The sequence below is a fragment of the Phyllobates terribilis genome, unplaced genomic scaffold (assembly GCF_046119375.1).
Source record: "Phyllobates terribilis strain yellow unplaced genomic scaffold, ASM4611937v1 Scaffold_1__5_contigs__length_1240528914, whole genome shotgun sequence".
NCBI classification, from domain to species: Eukaryota; Metazoa; Chordata; class Amphibia; order Anura; family Dendrobatidae; genus Phyllobates; species Phyllobates terribilis.
The window spans coordinates 93,852,768-93,873,582 of NW_027362761.1; the positions used below are offsets into that span (position 1 = coordinate 93,852,768).

Genomic DNA, 20,815 nt, shown 5'->3' on the forward strand with positions numbered 1-20,815 from the left:
TCCTTTAATTGAAATAAAGACACAGTCCTTTATTGTTCTAAATTAAACCATACTTACCGTCACGCCCATTCCAGCTGAAGCCAACGATCTCCTGCAATAAAAGAAAAATAATAAAGCAACCTCATCCTTACCTTTCCATGGTTCCCACGACAGCTTCAGCTCTGCTACATCGAGATGACAGGCTGGACCGCAGCAGAACGCTGCCATCCAGCCTCTCATCCCGCAGACACTGAGAAGCGCAGGCTTGCTTGCGCTGCTCAGCGTCTCTCTGTGACGACATCCAGATGAGCCGAGTTCATGTCCAATGAACTCGGCTCACCTCATGCACGTCACTGACAGCGTGGGAAAATTCTCAAGCTGAAGCGCTGAGTGCAGGAGAATTTTCCCACGCTGTCAGTGACGTGCATAAGGTGAGCTCATGTCCAATGAACTCAGCTCACCTCCTGCACGTCACTGACAGCGTGGGAGAATTCTCCTGCACTCAGCGCTTCAGTGTGAGAATTCTCCCACGCTGAAGCGCTGAGTGCAGGAGAATTTTCCCACGCTGTCAGTGACGTGCATGAGGTGAGCCGAGTTCATTGGACATTAACTCGGCTCATCTGGATGCCCTCACAGAGAGACACTGTGGAGCGCAAGCAAGCCTGCGCTTCTCAGTGTCTGCGGGATGACAGACTGGATGGCAGCGTTCTGCTGCGGTCCAGCCTGTCATCTCGATGTAGCAGAGCTGAAGCTGTCATGGGAACCATGGAAAGGTAAGGATGATGTTGCTTTATTATTTTTCTTTTATTTCAGGAGATCGTTGGCTTCAGCTGGAATGGGCGTGATGGTAAGTATGGTTTAATTTAGAACAATAAAGAATTGTGTGTTTATTTCAATTAAAGGACTTTTTTCTGGGTGTTGTGTTTTTTTTAAATTCTTTACTAGAAATTCATGGTGGTCATGTCTAATATTGGCGTGACCCCATGAATTTCGGGCTTAGGGCCAGCTGATAATGCCAAGCTGGCCCTAACCCCTTTATTACCCAGTGAGCCACCGCATCAGGGCCCTGGATGAGTTGGGTACAGCGCCAGAAGATGGCGCTTCTATGAACGCGCCATTTTCCGGGGTGGCTGCGGACTGCAATTTGCAGCGGGGGTGGCCCAGAAAGCTTGGGCCTCCCTGCGCTGCGGATTCCAGCCCCCAGCTGCCTAGTTGTACCTGGCTGGACACAAAAACAGGGCGAAGCCCCACGTCAATTTTCTTTAAATTATTTCATGAAATAATTAAGAAAAAAGGGCTTCCCTATATTGTTGTGTCCGGCCAGGTACAAATAGGCAGCTGGTGGTTGGGGGCAGCCCGTTCCTGCCTGCTGTACCTGGCTGGACACAAATATAGTGCGAAGCCCCACATCAATTTTTTTTAAATTATTTCATGAATTTCCTGAAATAATTTAAAAAAATTTAAGTGGGGCTTCGCACTATATTTGTGTCCAGCCAGGTACAGCAGGCAGGAACGGGCTGCCCCCATCCACCAGCTGCCTATTTGTACCTGGCCAGACACAACAATATAGGGAAGCCCTTTTTTTCTTAATTATTTCATGAATTTCATGAAATAATTAAAAAAAATTGAAGTGGGGCTTCGCACAATATTTGTGTCCAGCCAGGTACAGCAGGCAGGAACGGGCTGCCCCCAACCACCAGCTGCCTATTTGTACCTGGCCGGACACAACAATATAGGGAAGGCCTTTTTTTCTTAATTATTTCATGAATTTCATGAAATAATTAAAAAAAAAGTACGTGGGGCTTCGCCCTATTTTTGTGTCCAGCCAGGTACAACTAGGCAGCTGGGGGCTGGAATCTGCAGCGCAGGGAGGCCCAAGCTTTCTGGGCCCCCCCCCGCTACAAATTGCAGTCCGCAGCCACCCCGGAAAATGGCGCGTTCATAGAAGCGCCATCTTCTGGCGCTGTACCCAACTCATCCAGGGCCCTGGTGCGGTGGCTCACTGGGTAATAAAGGGGTTAGGGCCAGCTTGGTATTATCAGCTGGCCCCAAGCCCAAAATTCATGGGGTCACGCCAGTATTAGACATGACCGCCATGAATTTCTAGTAAAGTATTTAAAAAAAACACAACACCCAGAATAAAGTCCTTTAATTGAAATAAAGACACAATTCTTTATTGTTCTAAATTAAACCATACTTACCATCACACCCATTCCAGCTGAAGCCAACGATCTCCTACAATAAAAGAAAAATAATAAACCAACCTCATCCTTACCTTTCCATGGTTCCCACGACAGCTTCAGCTCTGCTACATCGAGATGACTGGCTGGACCGCAGCAGAACGCTGCCATCCAGTCTGTCATCCCGCAGACACTGAGAAGCGCAGGCATGCTTGCGCTCCTCACTGTCTCGCTGTGACGGCATCCAGATGAGCCGAGGTCATGTCCAATGAACTCGGCTCACCTCATGCACGTCACTGACAGCGTGGGAAAATTCTCACGCTGAAGTGCTGAGTGCAGGAGAATTCTCCCACGCTGTCAGTGATGTGCATGAGGTGAGCTCATGTCCAATGAACTCAGCTCACCTCCTGCACGTCACTGACAGCGTGGGAAAATTCTCCTGCAATCAGCGCTTCAGCGTGAGAATTTTCCCACGCTGTCAGTGACGTGAATGAGGTGAGCCGAGTTCATTGGACATGAACTCGGCTCATCTGGATGTCGTCACAGAGAGACGCTGAGCAGCGCAAGCAAGCCTGCGCTTCTCAGTGTCTGCGGGATGACAGGCTGGATGGCAGCGTTCTGCTGCGGTCCAGCCTGTCATCTCGATGTAGCAGAGCTGAAGCTGTCGTGGGAACCATGGAAAGGTAAGGATGAGGTTGCTTTATTATTTTTCTTTTATTGCAGGAGATCGTTGGCTTCAGCTGGAATGGGCGTGACGGTAAGTATGGTTTAATTTAGAACAATAAAGGACTGTGTCTTTATTTCAATTAAAGGACTTTATTCTGGGTGTTTGTGTTTTTTTTAACTTTGACTATGGGGTTAGTAATGGGGGTGTCTTATAGACGCCTCTCCATTACTAACCTGGGCTTGATGTCAGCTGGCATTATAAGCTGACATCAACCCCAACCCTATTACCCCCTGCCACCGCACCAGGGCAGCGTGGAAGAGCGAGGCTAAGTGCCAGAATTGGCGCATCCTATGAATGCGCCATTTCTGGGGCGGCTGACGGCTGGTGTTTCTAGCCTGGGAGGGGGCCAATATTCATGGCTCCCTTCCTGGGCTATTAATATCAGCCCCCAGCTGTCTGCCTAGCCTTTGCTAGCTATTAAATTAGGGGGGACCCCACGTCATTTTTTTGGGGGGGTCCCCCATTTTAATAGCTAGTAAAGGCTATGTATTCAGCTGGGGGCTGATATTAGTAGCCTGGGAAGCTCCGTGGGTATTACCCCCTTCCCAGGCTTCAAACATCTGCCCCAGCCGTCTGCTTAACCTCCGCTAGAGCCTAAAATTAAGGGGAACCCCACGCCAATTTTTTTAATAATAAATCCTTTATTTTAATACTAAATGACAAGTACAGTAACCAACACTATCACTGTACTTCATATATATGTGACTGACATGTTTCTATCTATCTAATCTATGTGTGATGCTCTATCTTTCTGTTCTAAATTGTCGGGTACCGCTGCTGAATTGCCGGCCGGCTTTTTTAAAGAGACAGTGCATGAAAACACTATTATTTTTTTAAATAAATCCTTTACACTAAATGACAAGTACAGTAAGCAACACTGTCACTGTACTTATTATATATGTGACTGACATGTTTCTATCTATCTAATCTATGTGTGAAGCTCTATTCTTTCTGTTCTAAATTGTCGGGTACAGATGCTGAATTGCCGGCCGGCTTTTTTAAAGAGACGGTGCATGAAAACACTAATATTTTTTTTAATAAATCCTTTACACTAAATGACAAGTGCAGTAACCAACACTGTCACTGTGCTTCTTATATGTGTGACTGACATGTTTCTATCTATCTAATCTATGTGTGATGCTCTATTCCTTCTTGTCTAAATTGTCGGGTACCGGTGTATGCCGCTGCTGAATTTGCCGGCCGGCTTTTTTAAAGAGAGTGTCTTCTGAGCAGTTTGTCAGCTTTTGGACACCTTTGCAGGTGTTTTCTATGTGTTTCTATGTGTTTTTGTTTGCCTGCCATTGGTTTTAACGGTGTTCGACGGTGTTCTAAGGTGTTCGACGAACAGTTCGACGAACAGTTCCTCGAACATCCCGGTGTTCGACGAACCGAACCGAACCCGAACACTACGGGGGTGGCTCAACACTAGTAGTTTGTAATATGGGATCACTTATGGAGGGGTTTTGCTGTTCTTGCACCTCAAGGGCTCAGTCAATGTGACATGGCACTCTCACAAAATCTGAACTCTAATATGGCACTCCCTTCAGATCTTTACACTGTGCCTCAAAAGTAGTTTTTGACCACATATCATATATTGGTGTACTCAGGAAAAATTACATAACAAATTGTACTCCTATTATCCCTTTTAAAAACTGAAAACTTGGGACCAAAGCAACATTTTAGTGGAAAAAATGGTATTTTTCCATTAACTCAGCCCAATGTTATACAATTCTGTAAATTCTCCTGAGGGTTAAAAATGATCACTACTCCCCTAGAGGAATTCTTCAAGAGGTGTAGTTTCAAAAATGCGGTCATTTGTGGAAGTTTCTGCTGTTTTAGCATGTCAGGTGCTCTTCAAATATGCCATAAAAAAAAATCAAATGGCGCTCCTTCCCTTCCGAGTCCTACCGTGAGCCCAAACATCAGTTTTCCACCACATATGTGGTATCGGCATACTCATGAGAAATTGCACAACATATTTTGGGATTAATTTTTTCTTTTTATCTCCTGTTATTTTGAAAAGGAAAAACTTGGGGTTAAAGCAACATTTTTGTGGGAAAAATGTATTTCACGGCTTAGTGTTATAGAATTCTATGAAGCACCTGTGGGTTCAAGGTGCTCATCTCAGCTCTAGATAAGTTCCTCAAGGGGTGTAGTTTCCAAAATGTGGTCACTTGTGGGAGGTTTCCACTGTTTAGGCACATCAGGGGCTCTGAAAATGCGACATGGCGTCTGCTATCTATTCCACTATTGCAGCCAATTTTGCACTCAAAAAGTTGAATGGTGCTCCTTCCCTTATGAGCCCTGCAGTGCACCCAAACAGTAGTTTTCACCACCTACGGGGTATCAGTGCACTCAGGAGAAACTGCACAATTAATTGTATGGTCCATTTTCTCCTGTTGCCTTTGTGAAAATACAAAATTTGGGGCTAAAGCAATATTTTTGAGGGAAAAAGTAAAATTTTCATTTTTTTCCTTCCAAATTGCTTTAATTCTGGTAAAGCCCCTAAAGTGTTAATAGACTTATTATATGTGGGTTTGAGCACTTTGAGGGGTATAGTTTTTAAAATAGTGTCACTTTTGGGTCTTTTGTGTCACATATACCCCTCAATGTCACTTCAAATGACAATTGGTTTGTAAATTTGGTTGGAAAAATTGCTGATAAAAGTTCAATCCTTCTAACTTCAAAACAAAAAAAAAATTATGTTTCAAACATTATGCTGATGTAAAGTAGCCATGTTGTAAATGTTATTTATTAACTATTTTTGGCTTTAACCCCTTAATAACATCTGACGTACTAATACGCGTCTGTGCCCTGGGACTTAAGAGCCAGACCCGTATTAGTACGTCATCGCGATCGCGCGCGCACACAGGCTGTGCGGGCGCGATCGCCGCCGGGTGTCAGCTGATTGTCACAGCTGACACCCGGTACTATGTGCAGGGAGCGGTCCTGCACCGCTCCCAGCACATTAACCCCCGCGATGCTGCGATCGAAGTCGATCGCGGCATTGCGGGGGCAAGGGGAGGTGATCGGCGATACTCACCTCCTCTTCCGGCTTCCAGCGCAGTCTGCAAAGGCTTCCCGGGTGTTGCCATGACGACCCGATGTCGTAATGACAACATCCGGGTCACCAGAGAGCAGGAAGATTGCTTGGACATGCGCAGTGCATCTCCAAGCAATCTTCACACTGTGCACTTCTGACAGCCTTCATGGCATAGGGATGGTGCTCCATTCCTGTGCCATGCAGGCGATCAGAAAAAAAAAGTGAAAGTCCCAGAGTGGGACAAAGTAATAAAGTGTATAAACTGTGTGAAAGTGGAAAAAAAAAAAAAAAATGTGCAAAAATATTATAAAAAAATAAAAAAAATAATACACCAAAAATAAAAATATAATGTACCCATCAATAAATTTTATTATAAAAAAAATAAAAAAAAAACAATAAAAGTACACATATTTGGGATCGCCGCGTCCAGAACAACCTGACCTATAAAACTGTCACACTAGTTAACCCCTTCAGTGAACGCGGTAAAAAAAAAAAAAAAAAACAAAGCAAAAAACAATGCTTTATCACCATACCGCCAAACAAAAAGTGGAATAACACGCGATCAAAAAGACGCATATAAATAAAAATGATACCGCTGAAAACGTCATCTCGTCCCGCAAAAAACAAGCCACCATACAGCTCCATCAGCCGAAAAATAAAAAATTTATAGCTCTCAGAATAAAGCGATACTAAAAAATATTTTTTTATATAAAATAGCTTTTATTGTGTATAAGCGCCAAAACATAGAAAAATGATACAAATGTGGTACCGCTGTAAACGTACTGACCCGAAGAATAAAGCTACCTCATCAATTTTACCACACGTGGAACAGAATAAAAAAAAAAAAAAAAACAATTCCTGAATTGTTGGTTTTTGTTTATTCTGCCTCCCAAAAATCGGAATAGAAAGCGATCAAAAAATGTCACGTGCCTGAAAATGGCACCAATAACAACGTCAAGTCATCCCGCAAAAAACGAGCCATCACATGACTGTCTGCCAAAATCTGGAAAAATTATAGCTCTCAAAATATGGCGATGCAAAAACTAGATTTTACAAAAAATGCGTCTTTTAGTGTGTGATAGCTGTCAGTCATAAAAACCCCATATGATTCTGGCATTGCTGTAATCACACCGACCCGAAGAATAAAGTCGTCTAATCACTTATACCGCACAAGGAACGGCGTCAAAAATAAACTCTTGGGTTAGGATTGGGCTAGGGTTAGGGCTGGGTTTGGGGCTAGGGTTGTGCTGGGGCTAGGGTTGTGCTGGGGCTAGGGTTGTGCTGGGGCTAGGGTTAGGGCTGGGGTTGGGATTTTTTTCAAAAATAATAAAAAAAGATGACGATATGGCGACTAGTGTTGAGAGCAAGTGCTCGCTACTTGAGTTTGCATCGGGTGCTCTGGTATGCATTGAGTATCGTGGGTATTTGAGTGACATGCTCGAGTCTCTGCCCCATATGCTTCGCGGCCAAAAAACTTTACGGGGATTGCCTGCCATGCACGAGCGATCCCCGCATGTTTTTTTTTGGGTGTCTAATAACCGTGAAACATGCGGAGCAGGGACTCGAGCATGTCACTCGAGCACACGCTGTACATGGTGCATACCTGAGTACCCGATGCAAACTCAAGTAGTGAGCACTTGCGCTCAAGAATAATGACAACTTATTCAATATGATGACCTAATGTAAACAAATAATGTGCCGTACCTCTGGGTTCAAAATGTTCACTATACACCTTAATATAATCCTTGAGGGGTATAGTTTCCAAAATGGGGACACTTGTGGGGGAGCTCCACTGTTTAGGCACATCACGGGCTCTCCAAACGCGACATGGTGTCCGCTAACAAATTGAATGGAAAATCGGCTCAAATTGTTAGCGGACGCCATGTTGCGTTTGGAGAGCCCCTGTGTGCCCAAACATTGGAGCTCCCCCACAAGTGACCCCATTTTGGAAACTAGACCCCCCAAGGCACCTATCTAGATGCATAGTGAGCACTTGGAACCCCCAGGTGCTTCACAAATTGATTCGTAAAAATGAAAAAGTGAAAAAAAAAACACTTTTTCATTTTTATGAATCAATTTGTGAAGCACCTGGGGTTCCAAGTGCTCACTATGAATCTAGATAGGTGCCTTGGGGGGTCTAGTTTCCAAAATGGGGTCACTTGTGGGGGAGCTCCAATGTTTGGGCACACAGGGACTCTCCAAATGCAACATGATATCCGCTAACAAATTGTGGGGGAGCCCCAAAGTTTGGGCACACATGGGCTCTCCAAACACAACATGGCGTCCGCTAATTATTCAAGCAAATTTTACAATCAAAAAGTCAAATGGCGCTCCTTCCCTTCCGAGCCCTGCCGTGCGCCCAAACAGTGTTTTTTCCCCAAATATTGGGTATCTGCGTGCCCAGGGGAAATTGCACAACAAATTTTGGGGTCCATTTTTTCTTGTTACCCCTGTGAAAATAAAAAAAATTGGGTCTAAAGTAACATTTTTGTGAAAAAAGTTAAATGTTCATTTTTTTCTTCCACATTCAAAAAATTCCTGTGAAGCACCTGAAGGGTTAATAATGTTCTTGAATGTGGTTTTGAGCACCTTGAGGGGTGCAGTTTTTAGAATGGTGTCACTTTTGGGTATTTTCTGTCATAAAGACCTCTCAAAGTGACTTCAAATGTGATGTGGTCCCTAAAAAAATGGTTTTGTAAATTTTGTTGGAAAAATGAGAAATCGCTGGTCAACTTTTAACCCTTATAGCTCCCTAACAAAAAAAAATTTTGGTTCCAAAATTGTGCTGATGTAAAGTAGACATGTGGGAAATGTTATTTATTAACTCTTTTGTGTGAAATATTGCTCTGATTTCAGGGCTTAAAAATTCAAATTTTGAAAATTGCAAAATTTTCAAAATTTTTGCCAAATTTCCGTTTTTTTCACAAATAAACGCAAGTGATATCGAAGAAATTTTTCCACAATCATGAAGTACAATATGTCACGAAAAAACAATCTCAGAATCAGGGGGATCCATTGAAGCGTTCCAGAGTAATTACCTCATAAAGTGACAGTGGTCAGAATTGTAAAAATTGGCCCGGTCATTAACGTGCAAACCACCCGTGGGGCTTAAGGGGTTAAAGGCGTAAAAATTAAAAGTTTGAAAATTGAAAAATGTTCACATTATTTGTCAAATTTGCAATATTTTCATAATTAAATGCAAATCATATCGACCAAAATTGACCTCTAGCGTAAAGTACAGCATGTCATGAGAAAAAAACTGTCTCAGAAACACTGGGATATGTTGAAGCTTTCCAGAGTTATAACCTCATAAAGTAACACTGGTCAGAATTGAAAAAAATTGGATTGGTCAGGAAGGTGAAAACAGGCTGGTGGGTGAGTGGGTTAAGAACAATTCTTCTGTGTGCATAGAGTATCATTGTTATCAGCAGAACATCTGTGCTGTTGAGAACATTGACTTTAATTTCGGAATGGAAGATCAATTTTTGAACTATTGAGCATTTTGCTCTTTTTTCAGGTGATTGCCGACGTGTGCACACAAACTAAAAATCAGCAAATGCTCCTTAACGATTATCAACTTGTCTATTTGAGCCTTAATAGTTGAACATTGGAGCATTTCCCATATAATCTTCAACTGTGGCATGGAAGATTAGGGGATGAATTTGGGACTATTACTATTCCATAACTCTAATCATAACATACAGTTTTAGATGTTGGTCAGTTACACTTTTTATTGTCTAGATTTACTCACAATTAAGAGTATTGTAGAACATTTAAACTTTCCTTCAGATTATTCCCCAGCCAAGTTATATACAACATGTGTGAGAAAATAATTTTTATTAGGCTTCTCCTTTGTAGTATGCTCATGTTATTTAAAAAACTTGGGTTGGGTTGTATTTCTTTTGGCAAATCCTTATTCATTGCAACATTGCAATGGCCATTATTTGTTCGCAGAAATAATAGTGTTGGCAACTCTGAGAAACATGATTAAAAGTATCATGTATAAAATGAAGACTAATCCATTTCAGACTCCTGTGAATGTTTAGTATGTAAGGGGTCAATATATATTGTTCTAAGTAAATATTTTTGGAATAAAATGGATTAGTCTTAAGTTAACCAACATCGTGCTGAAACTTTTGTTGGAGCCACAGACAATCTTACTGTATATATAAATTAAAATCTAAATGTTTGTTTGTTCAAAATCTTAAATCTCAGAAAGTTCTTCACCGATTGCTTTGAAACTTTGACACAACGTTGCATTCGAATACACGCATGTTTCTATATACCTAGTATGTTTTTATATACAAGCTGTTGGATGTAAAAGCAATGCAAGAGGGGGGTGTTACGAGCTCAGTCCCAGGCTGACTCTCCCCAGCCACCTGGCATTCTCCCCCCCTTAATGACATCTCATTTCTAAACCCTTCTCCCTCTCCTTCATTTGCCCCAGCCGCTGCCTGTGCTCTGCTCCCTTCATGTCCCCCGTGAGGATTGGGAGGAAGGGGAATGACAAGACCGTCTGTTCGAGGCCGAAAGACGCTGCTGCTCACCACCACTGCCTGACAGGCGGCCGCCTCTGCTCTCTGGCGCCACTGCTGCTGCGGCTTCTTCACCGGCAGGTGAGTCTTATTTCCGACTGCACAACAACAAGCGTCGGAGGGTGGGAAGGAGAGAGGTAGGCTGCACGAAGAAGCGCAGGCCACTGCGGGAGCTAAACTGGGCCCGAGCCTTGCAGCAGTGGGTGGGTAGCGAGCGAGTGCAAATCCCACTGCGCCACCGGCGGGAGAGGCACTGTAATCTGGTCGGTACTGGCCCGGGACATATCAAGCGGATCACCCCCTCCTCCTCTGCAGCCGCCTGCCTTCATCTCTGTGCCCCCTCCTGTTACACTCCCTCTGTACTAGGGAATTGCATAACTAGCAATCCCTGACATGACCGGCTACATTCAAGCATTGTGAAATTAAATATTTTAGAAACATGCACTTTCTCTTTTCTTTCTTTTCCATTTAACTACACTGAGCCACAGCAACACGTGGCCGGGTACAGCTACCGTATTTTTTGGCGTATAAGACGACTTTTTAACCCCTGAAAATCTTCTCAACAGTCAGGAGTCGTCTTATACGCCGGATGTCATCTTATAGGGCATATACCCTTATAGTCCGAATGTTGGAGGAGGAGGGGGTATATATATATATATATATGATGTGTGGGGTGTGAGGGGTGCGGTAGCCGCGAGGAGCGGGGCACAGGAGGCAGCAGCTGCCTGCTGCAGCCTACACTGTCCTCGCTGCTAAAGAAAATGAATATTCACTGCTCCCCATGCCTATGGGGCGTGGGGAGCACTGAATATTCAAGCTCCTTAATAGAGGCACACAGTGTAGCCGCAGTGCTTGTCTAAATGTTGTTGAGCAAACTTTAAATGTGCTTGAACATGCTTTTTGTTCAGCATTGAAGACTTTCATGGTGAGCGTGCATACAGGTCATGGAGGTTGAGTGCATTACTTATAGTTTTATTTGAAGAAATTGTACCTGCTCATTCCAGGTCTTTCTGTAGCTGTCCACAGGTGGTGCTTGGCTCTTGGACAACTATCTGATAATTCTTTTCACTCCTTTGTCTGACATCTTGCAGGGAGCAACTGGTCGTGGCCAGTTTATGGTCCATTTCTTGATTATGGCCCCAACAGTGCTCACAGGAGCCTTCAGTAGTTTAGAAATTCTTATGTAACCAATGACATCAGTATGTTTTGCAACAATAAGGTTGAGAAGGTCCTGAGATAGCTCACTGGTTTTATCCACCATGAGTTATTTCTTGTGTGACACCTTGGCAATGAGACACCTTTTTTAGGCCATCAGTTGAACCAGCTGATATTATTTTTCACTAAGTGGCAGGATTGCTTTCTCATTACTGATTGATTTCAACTGGTGTCATGACTTTATTTGGGTTTTTGCACCTCTCATTCTTCATGTGTTCAATACTTTTTCCCTGTGTCATTTCTCATTATTACACATAACTTAATTTATGGACATCTACTTGTATGGTTTGATTTCTTTGCATGTGTGGATCGGATGGGTTCTTACTGACATCTGCTGAGAATTTCATGTCAATAGCACCTTTAGAAATATGTTTACTTATAAAATTTGTGACATGTTCAATACTTATTTCACCCACTGTATCTATTATCTTTGCACATGTTTAACACTTAAAAATCAGTAATTTCTGATATTACATTGCGGTAAGAGTCACAAAGACAGCACACGGAGGTCAAACAGATGTCATCCATGTGCGGCACATGTTTTGCAAAGACACGTAGACTTGTATGGGTCTATGTGATCCGTTGAATAATGTATTGCTGTGTAATGTCTTACATAGTTCTTACATGTCCTATCTAATTTGTAAAGTGCTGCAGAATATATTGGCGTTATACAAATAACATTATGATTATTAATATTTTACTCTATTAATTAGACATGAGCAGATTGATTTGTGAGGATCGCCAAAAAAAATAAAATAAAAATGCCCAGTGCAATTTACATACTTTTGGACTATACCACTCTTTGCCAACCAAAAATCTGGAAAAAAAAGTCATCAGAGTAAACAAAACACAGCAATTCATGAATTGCTTTTATTTTTTTTAATGCCATTTCCATTGTGGTAAAAGTGATAAGACAGGTTTGCTCTTTGGTCAGTAATATTACAGTGATACTACATACGTATAGGTTTTTTTATGTTTTGTTACTTTTAAAATAATTAATAAATAAAGAATTGGTTTTACATCGCCATAGTCTGTGATTTTTATTTATTTATTTTACAGTGTTCACTGTGAGGGTTAAATAATGGAACAGTTTAATTGGGTATTTCAAACACTGATATAAATTATGTGCACTTTTTTGTTTACTTTTATTTTTGCTAAATAATCTGTGTTTTTAGTGGGAAAACATTTTTCTGTTATTTTTTTTCATACTTTATTTTGCATTTTTTTTTATATTTTAATACAACTTATTTTTTTTATTTAGCCTCACAATGGGACTTGAACTTTCATAAATCTGGTCACTTGTCTAATACCCTGCAATGGTTATGTATTTACTTATGAATACTTATGTATTACAGAGTATTAGACTTGTCAGTCAGTTTTACACTTCCAGGGGGCCTGTTACACACTGCCTATTTCACGGCCTAACAGGCCACTTTAGCTGTCAGGCCCTGAGGTCATGGAAACTATTGGTACCCCAATATTACATTGCATGGACGTTGATTGGATAAAGGAGGGAGACTTCTTCCCTCTGTTAATCGTTTAGATGTGCTAGCACTGATTGCTAGGTTGTCATTATAATAATAATATAATTTACAGTTGAAACTTGCTGCTGATGGGGCCACCTCTACTTGTGAGCCAATCCCATAAACTCGCTATAAATGTCGACGCTTTGCAGTAACTCCTTACCTGCTGCTCTGCACATTTAGGGGTTAAGCTATATGCGTTTAAAAAAAAAAAGTATGTATAGTACAAGTAAAAAGTTTGGACACCCCTGTTTGTGCAATTATTTTCCTTTTTCTTATTGGTATGTGCTCATTGTAGATTCAGACTGAAAGTAGCAAAATCACGAAGGAACACATATGGAAACAAGGAGTAAAGAAATAAATGTGAAACAAACCAGAATATATGGTAAACTTTAGATTCCCCCTTTAACTTTGATGACTGCTTTACACCCCTTTGTGCTTCTCTACTGCCAGGTTCTGCAGATCAGCTCCTATTATTTGAATAGGAATACCACAGTTCCATCATACTGTTTAGTTGCTGCTGCGGAGTACTGCAGATCACCTCCTGTGTCAGTAACAGCGGTGGTATTTTGGGAGGTGCTGTTCCGTTCCGTACACTGTTTGCATCTGGTCTCTCTTGGTGCTGCAAACAGCTAATCAGGTTGGACCCCCACTAATCTGAACTTTCCTAAGAATAAGTCATCAGTGGTAAACAACTCCTTGAAAGCCCTCAGCAATGTGTAGTTGTGATACTTAGTTTTTTTTGTGATAGAGGATAAATGTTTATTTTAAATGAATGCAAACCATATTTCTGTATTATGTTTTGTGTAAGTACATTGTTTGTATTTCCATCTTACGGAATCCTACTTTGCTGTGCTAGGTTATTGCTTCTTGTCACATATAGTGCATATACATCATGCAGAATGTGTCCGCAGGCATTCTCTGGGAGGCAGAGCGCCATTGTTTTATTGAGCTCCGCACTACTTATCACTGGAATTAAATCTGGAGGCTTTGACTTTAATATTAAAGCATTGATTCAGGTAAAGAGGTTACACTTACATTAACGTTATGCATTAGTTGCTTAGCTTTGCTAATGTATTCAATACACTTCCTTTATCTGACTTTATGGCTAGGCCATTAGAGGGAGCAAAATGAAACAAATCGTATCCTTGCCTGACTGCTGACTTTGTATTTGCTGTTGACATTTTGTGGAGAAATGGGAATCATTACGCTTTCCTCTGCTGCCGAGAAGCTGGAGCCAAAACCTACAAAATAACATTATGAGAAACACATGTTATCAATCTTGTGATTAGTTACAGCATCTGTGATTAAAGCAAATACCAACTCTCCCTTTTTAGAAAAAGGGTGCTGCTCGCTAAATGGCTATATTATTGCCAGTTGGCTCTTTTGCCACATTCTGTTACATATAGCTTTCCTTTAGGAACACATAGTTAATAGCCAAAACACTTAACCCAGGGCTCTGCACATTTCTGCCGGCCTGCGGAGAGCTGGCAGCCATATTGCTATCTCCCACCAGTTATGTCATTCACTACTTTAATAACTCTAATAAAAACAAATAATAAACAATGAAAAAGATGATTCCTCTTCACTGAATAGCCACTTTCTGCTGCTATAAAAAGATATGGTATGTGAAATGTATTTTCTTCCATTGTAACAAACATAGAATCATCTCTGCCATAGTTCTATCTTTAATTGTATAGTCTAATCATATATAGTATGATTTGGTCTGAATGCATTAATATTAGGTCAGTTCACAAATGAAACATAAGCTGCAGTCATGGCACATTATAATATCTATTAAATTGCTGGATGATAAATTTGGTAACGTTTTATTGAAAAGTGTAAATTCCTTCGGTCCTCATCTACAGTACATCTATAAAGTCTTCACCTGACTGCTGCATAGCTCTTCATACTCTTATTTCACTAACAAGAAGATCTTATCATTATCTGCCAAGTTGCAGACACAGTAAAACTTGCCATCTTTAATCCATGCCGATGCTGCTGTGATCACAGTTCTTTATTAACTATTCAGGCATCTTGTAATTCTTTGTTTGTGTATAATTTGTCTCTTCAGAGCGGAAGAGGGCTAGAACTTTAGTGCCACCTATAGGAAGCAGCAATCTTAAAAGTCAATATCGACCCTCTAACGAGCCTTGTCACATGACTTAGGATAAAAGCCAAAACCAAAATCTCAATTTGCAGACACTGTGTTTTGGGGTACTGCCCCTCATCAGTGCAAAGTGTGAGATCTGGTTTGGCTGGCTAAGAGGCGAATCCATGTCAGAAATCTTACTCCAGTCCCTGTCCCGCCCCACCTCCACAAATTTTGGCAGAGCTGGGAAACACTGACTTGAAAATGCCAAATTTTTTCACAACTCTATGTTGTGCCAAAATGTTGCACCTTTTCCAAGCAATTTTTGCCACATTTCTGGAGAAAATGCTTTGATGAATCTGTTTATACGATCATTACCCGTAGAATATCATGTTATCGGCATCACATTTCATGGTAACACATAGCAATGTAGTGTCGCTAACAATAATTTTTAAGCCTGCTTAAAAATAATCACATCTGATAGAGAAATGTTTTCTTCGTTCATTTCTTGATTGCCAACTTGTTTAGATGGGCAAATAGTTGAGAATGATTATTGGTTCAGGTGGGCCATTAATCTTTTTTCCCTTTGAAGAGATAAATTGAATTGATCTAATGGACATTGCTGTATTAAAGATCATTGTGGTATAGGTCAGAAACCAAGGAATTTTATGGACCTCTCACACTTTTTACACAGGTTCTGTAAGAACCTACAAGAGAAAACCGAAATATTGCTTCTAGGAGAGGATACAGCATCTCATGGGGCACCATATAGAGGCACACAGAGTGGCTATAGGTCTATATTAGACACCCATAGGGACACTATGTACCAGTTGTGGATGTATGCTCACTAGACAAGCAATAGCATCCTGTACATTGTTATATAAGGTTTTCATTGTCTATACAAGATGTATTTTTCTGTTGTTCCATAGTTGTGTGTATGCAGATGTTAGATACAAATAGAAAGTAAGTAATACAATGTAACATGAATATGATATAATGAACCATCACTCACATACAACACTCAGATGAAAAGGAATACTATAACTGAGTCTTGAGCAAGGTGTAGATTAGTTTGTACCTTTTTAATGATTTTCTTCCTAATTTACAGGAAATCTTGTTCTTTGCTTTTTCTAAGTTTCTCCAACTTATGTGAATATTAACTATATTTTTACAAATTTGTTGGTTCACTGATATTTTCAACAATTTTTTTTTTTTATACCCAACTATCAACAATAGTTCCTTAGGAAGATCAATAACATGGAAATAGTGAACGTAGGGTGACAACCTCTGTTATAAAAGAGTATTAGGCCAAGTTCACACATCCATATTTTTGGTCCGAGTGTTGCCCATAAAAAAACATTGACAGCACGACTTGGACCAATGTTATTCAATAGGGCTGTTCAGATTACGCTTTCTTTCATGGCCCAAATATCCGTATGAAAAGAAAATCACAATGTGCGCTAGTCTTCGCTGCGTTTTGGATGAGACTCGCCTATTCAAGTTTATGGGTGCACATAAAATATCAGATGCCATGCGGACCAACTGTATAGCATCCGATTAACATAGGAAACAGGTTATGGTCTTGTAAAATGTATTCACTGCTGATGTACAATATATAAAAGACATGTCATACGAATTGCATAAGGATGACAATAAAGATGAAAAATTGTCAATTTTTCTGGATGAAAAGCGGATGATTTTTTATTATGTTTGTGTGAACTTAGCCATATGTAAAGAGTTGCAGGTGTATTGTGACTAGATTTCATATACTGGCTGGTTTCATATGCAGAGTTTAACCATGTATTCAATGGCATTTTTGCTCCTACCAGTTGTTACTGTCTAAGGCTTTATTCACACATCAGTATTTGTGATCAGTATTTCATCAGTATTTGTATGCCAAAACCAGGATTGTGTTCAAAACACAGAATAGGAGTCAATCTTTCAATTATAGTTTTTCTCTGATTCCACTCCTGGTTTTGGCTTACAAACACTGATGACATACTGACCAAATACTGACGTGTGAATGAAGCCTTAGAGCTTATTTACATGTCAGTATTTGGTCCGTATTTTTGTATCAATATTTGTATGCCAAAACCAGGAGTGGAACTTAGAGAAAAACCAATTGAAAGATTGACTCCTATTCAGTGTTTTGAACACAATCCTGCTTTTGGCATACAAATACTGATGAAATACTGATCACAAATACTGATGTGTGATTAAAGCCTCACGGCTATTTTATGGCATCTACTTTTCAATGAGCTGCTTAGAGATCTCACAAAATGACACATTTAGATATAATTTACAATTTTGTGCCATAAATGACATGACCACTGCTACAAGTTATGTGATATGGAAGCAGAAAAGCAGGTCTGATTTTGTTTGTACATATATCCCCTGAATATGGTGCTGCATTATAAATAAGTATATTATTACTATGTTTATTAATGCATTTACCATCTACTATAATATATTCTAAGAGCTGGCATTTCTTTGCTGCTGAATTATATGCCAAGTGTATAGCTCAGTTCCATAGAAAACAAGCTAACAAGCTCTTTCAATACTGACTCAGAATTCCAATGAGCCCAAAAGGCAGCTTACTTGAACAGTCTGTTATCGACCTGGCTCCAGTCATAGTCGTCGTTCCGTAAAATGGACATGACAGGCAATAAGATTTCCCCGGTTCCGGCTGATAGTAGTCCCTTGGACAAGGAAAGCATGGCACCAGTCCAGATCGTGAAAACTCACCGGCATGGCAGGGAACTTAAATGTAAATACAGGATGTTAAAACGAATTGCTTAAAACTGGGAATTATGAGCAAACAAAGCTTATATACAGAATTAAATAAATGCCAAAAATGAGAATATTTCTCTGCTGTAATTGACAAGTAGACTGAAGAGCAACCCAGAAATGTTTTAGTTTATTTTAAATGTTTATATATTTTTTGTTATAATTTGTTATTTTTAAAAGAATTATTTTAAATAAAGATATATTTTATATTTGAAATATATTTTATATATTTGAAGTTTTTGAACTATTAATTACAACAAGTATTAAGATTCATGACCAATTAAAAGTCACCTGTCACTGTGCAGGTTGGCAAGATATTAATGTACGTATTAAATAGACAGATATATAGGTCCTAAATAATAGCATTCAAGAAGCATTTTTTAAAATATTTTGAAGTAGTAGAAGCATTTTACAAATCCCTTCATTTGTTGAGGGGAGTGGGGAGGTCCTGTCATTTAGATCCCCACTAATCAAGAAGTGACTTCATAAGCTGCCGTCACATGTGATATTGGAATCCCCCTTACTAAGTTTTCGATTAATTAAATGTGTACAGTGAAGGAAATAATTATTTGATCCCTTGCTGTTTTTGTAAGTTTGGCCACTGACAAAGACATGAACAGTCTATAATTTTAAGGGTAGGTTAATTTTAACATTGAGAGATAGAACATCCAAAAAAAATCAAGAAAATCACATTGTATAAATTAGATACATTTATTTGCATTTTGCAGCGAGAAATAAGTATTTGATTCCTCTGGTAAACAACACTTAATACTTGGTGACAAAACCCTTGTTGGCAAGCACAGCAGTCAGATGTTTTTTGTAGTTGATGATGAGGGTTGCGCACATGTCAGGAGGAATTTTGGTCCACTCCTCTTTTCAGATCATCTCTAAATCATTTTGATGCTGTTGCTTGGCAACTCGAAGCTTCAACTCCCTCCATAAGTTTTTTTATGGGATTAAGGTCTGGAGACTGGCTAGGCCACTCTATGGCCTTAATGTGCTTCTTTTTGACCCACTCCTTTGTTGCCTTGGCTGTATGTTTTATGTCATTGTCTTGCTGGAAGACCCAGCCACGACCCATTTTTAATGTCCTGGCAGAGGGAAGGAGGTTGTCACTAGTGTTGAGCCACTCCCGTAGTGTTCGGTTTGGTTCGTCGAACACCGGGATGTTCGAGGAACTGTTCGTCGAACACCTTAGAACACCGTCGAACACTGTTAAAACCAATGGCAGGCAAACAAAAACACATAGAAACACATAGAAAACACCTTCAAAGGTGTCCAAAAGCTGACAAACTGCTCATAAGACACTCTCTTTAAAAAAGCCGGCCGGCAATTCAACAGCGGTATACACCGGTACCCGACAATTTAGACAAGAAGGAATAGAGCATCACACATAGATTAGATAGATAGAAACATGTCAGTCACATATATAAGAAGTACAGTGACAGTGTTGGTTACTGTACTTGTCATTTAGTGTTAAAGGATTTATTAAAAAAAATATTAGTGTTTTCATGCACCGTCTCTTTAAAAAACCCGGCCGGCAATTCAGCATCGGTACCCGACAATTTATAACAGAAAGAATAGAGCATCACACATAGATTACATAGATAGAAACTTGTCAGTCACATATATAAGAAGTACAGTGATAGTGTTGATTACTGTACTTGTCATTTAGTGTTAAAATAAAGGATTTATTAAAAAAAAATTGGCATGGGGTTCCCCGTAATTTTAGTCTCTAGCGGAGGTTAACCAGACGGCTGGGGCAGATGTTTGAAGCCTGGGAAGGGGGTAATACCCACGGAGCTTCCCAGGCTACTAATATCAGCCCCCAGCTGAATACCTAGCCTTTACTAGCTATTAAAATGGGGGATCCCAAAAAAAATGACGTGGGGTCCCCCCTATTTTAATAGCTAGCAAAGGCTAGGCAGACAGCTGGGGGCTGATATTAATAGCCCAGGAAGGGTGCCATGAACATTGGCCCCCTCCCAGGCTAGAAACACCAGCCATCAGCCACCCCAGAAATGGCGCATCCATAGGATGCACCAATTCTGGCACTTAGCCTCGCTCTTCACTGTGAGCACTGTTCCCTTCGATTTGGGCAACCACTGTAATGCCACAACCGCCATGGCTGTGGCATTGCAGTGAGTGGCAGACAATCCCTGCATGATTGGTGCTCTAAATAGCGCCAGACATGCAGGACACACGTTTGGTGCACGAACAGTTATCGAACATAACCTCGAACAGCCGAATTTTTTGCAAATCGTTTGCGTTTGTCGAACGACTCGAACACCGCCCAAAACAGCTCGAATTTGAGTTTGGCGAACAGTTCTAGTCGAACACCGCTCATCTCTAGTTGTCACTCTGGATTTTACGGTACATGGCTCCATCCATTCTCCCATTGATGCGGTAAAGTAGTCCTGTGCCCTTAGCAGAGAAACACCCCCAAAACATAATGTTTCCACCTCCATGATTGACAGTGGGGATGGTGTTCTTTGGGTCATAGGCAGCATTTCTCTTCCTCCAAACACGGCGAGTTGAGTTAATGCCAAAGAGCTCAATTTTTGTCTCATCTGACCACAGCACCTTCTCCTAATAACTCACAGCATCATCCAGGTGTTCATTGGCAAACTTCAGACAGGCCTGCACATGTGCTTTCTTGAGCAGGGGGACCTTGCGGGCACTGCAGGATTTTAAACCTTTAAGGCGTAATGTGTTACCAATGGTTTTCTTGGTG

The 20,815-nt window shown here is 40.8% G+C and overlaps 1 protein-coding gene across 1 annotated transcript in view; it reads right to left on the reverse strand.

Annotated features, from left to right (window-relative positions):
• SVEP1 (sushi, von Willebrand factor type A, EGF and pentraxin domain containing 1) overlaps window positions 1–20,815 on the reverse strand; it is a 469,484-nt gene that overhangs the window by 209,544 nt on the left and 239,125 nt on the right. Inside the window, exons 19-20 of the mRNA XM_073664736.1 lie at window positions 17,893–18,054; window positions 14,355–14,446 (exon numbers count right to left, since the gene is read on the reverse strand). Of these exons, the coding sequence (XP_073520837.1) occupies window positions 14,355–14,446; window positions 17,893–18,054 (254 nt within the window). The remainder of the gene's footprint in view (window positions 1–14,354; window positions 14,447–17,892; window positions 18,055–20,815) is intronic.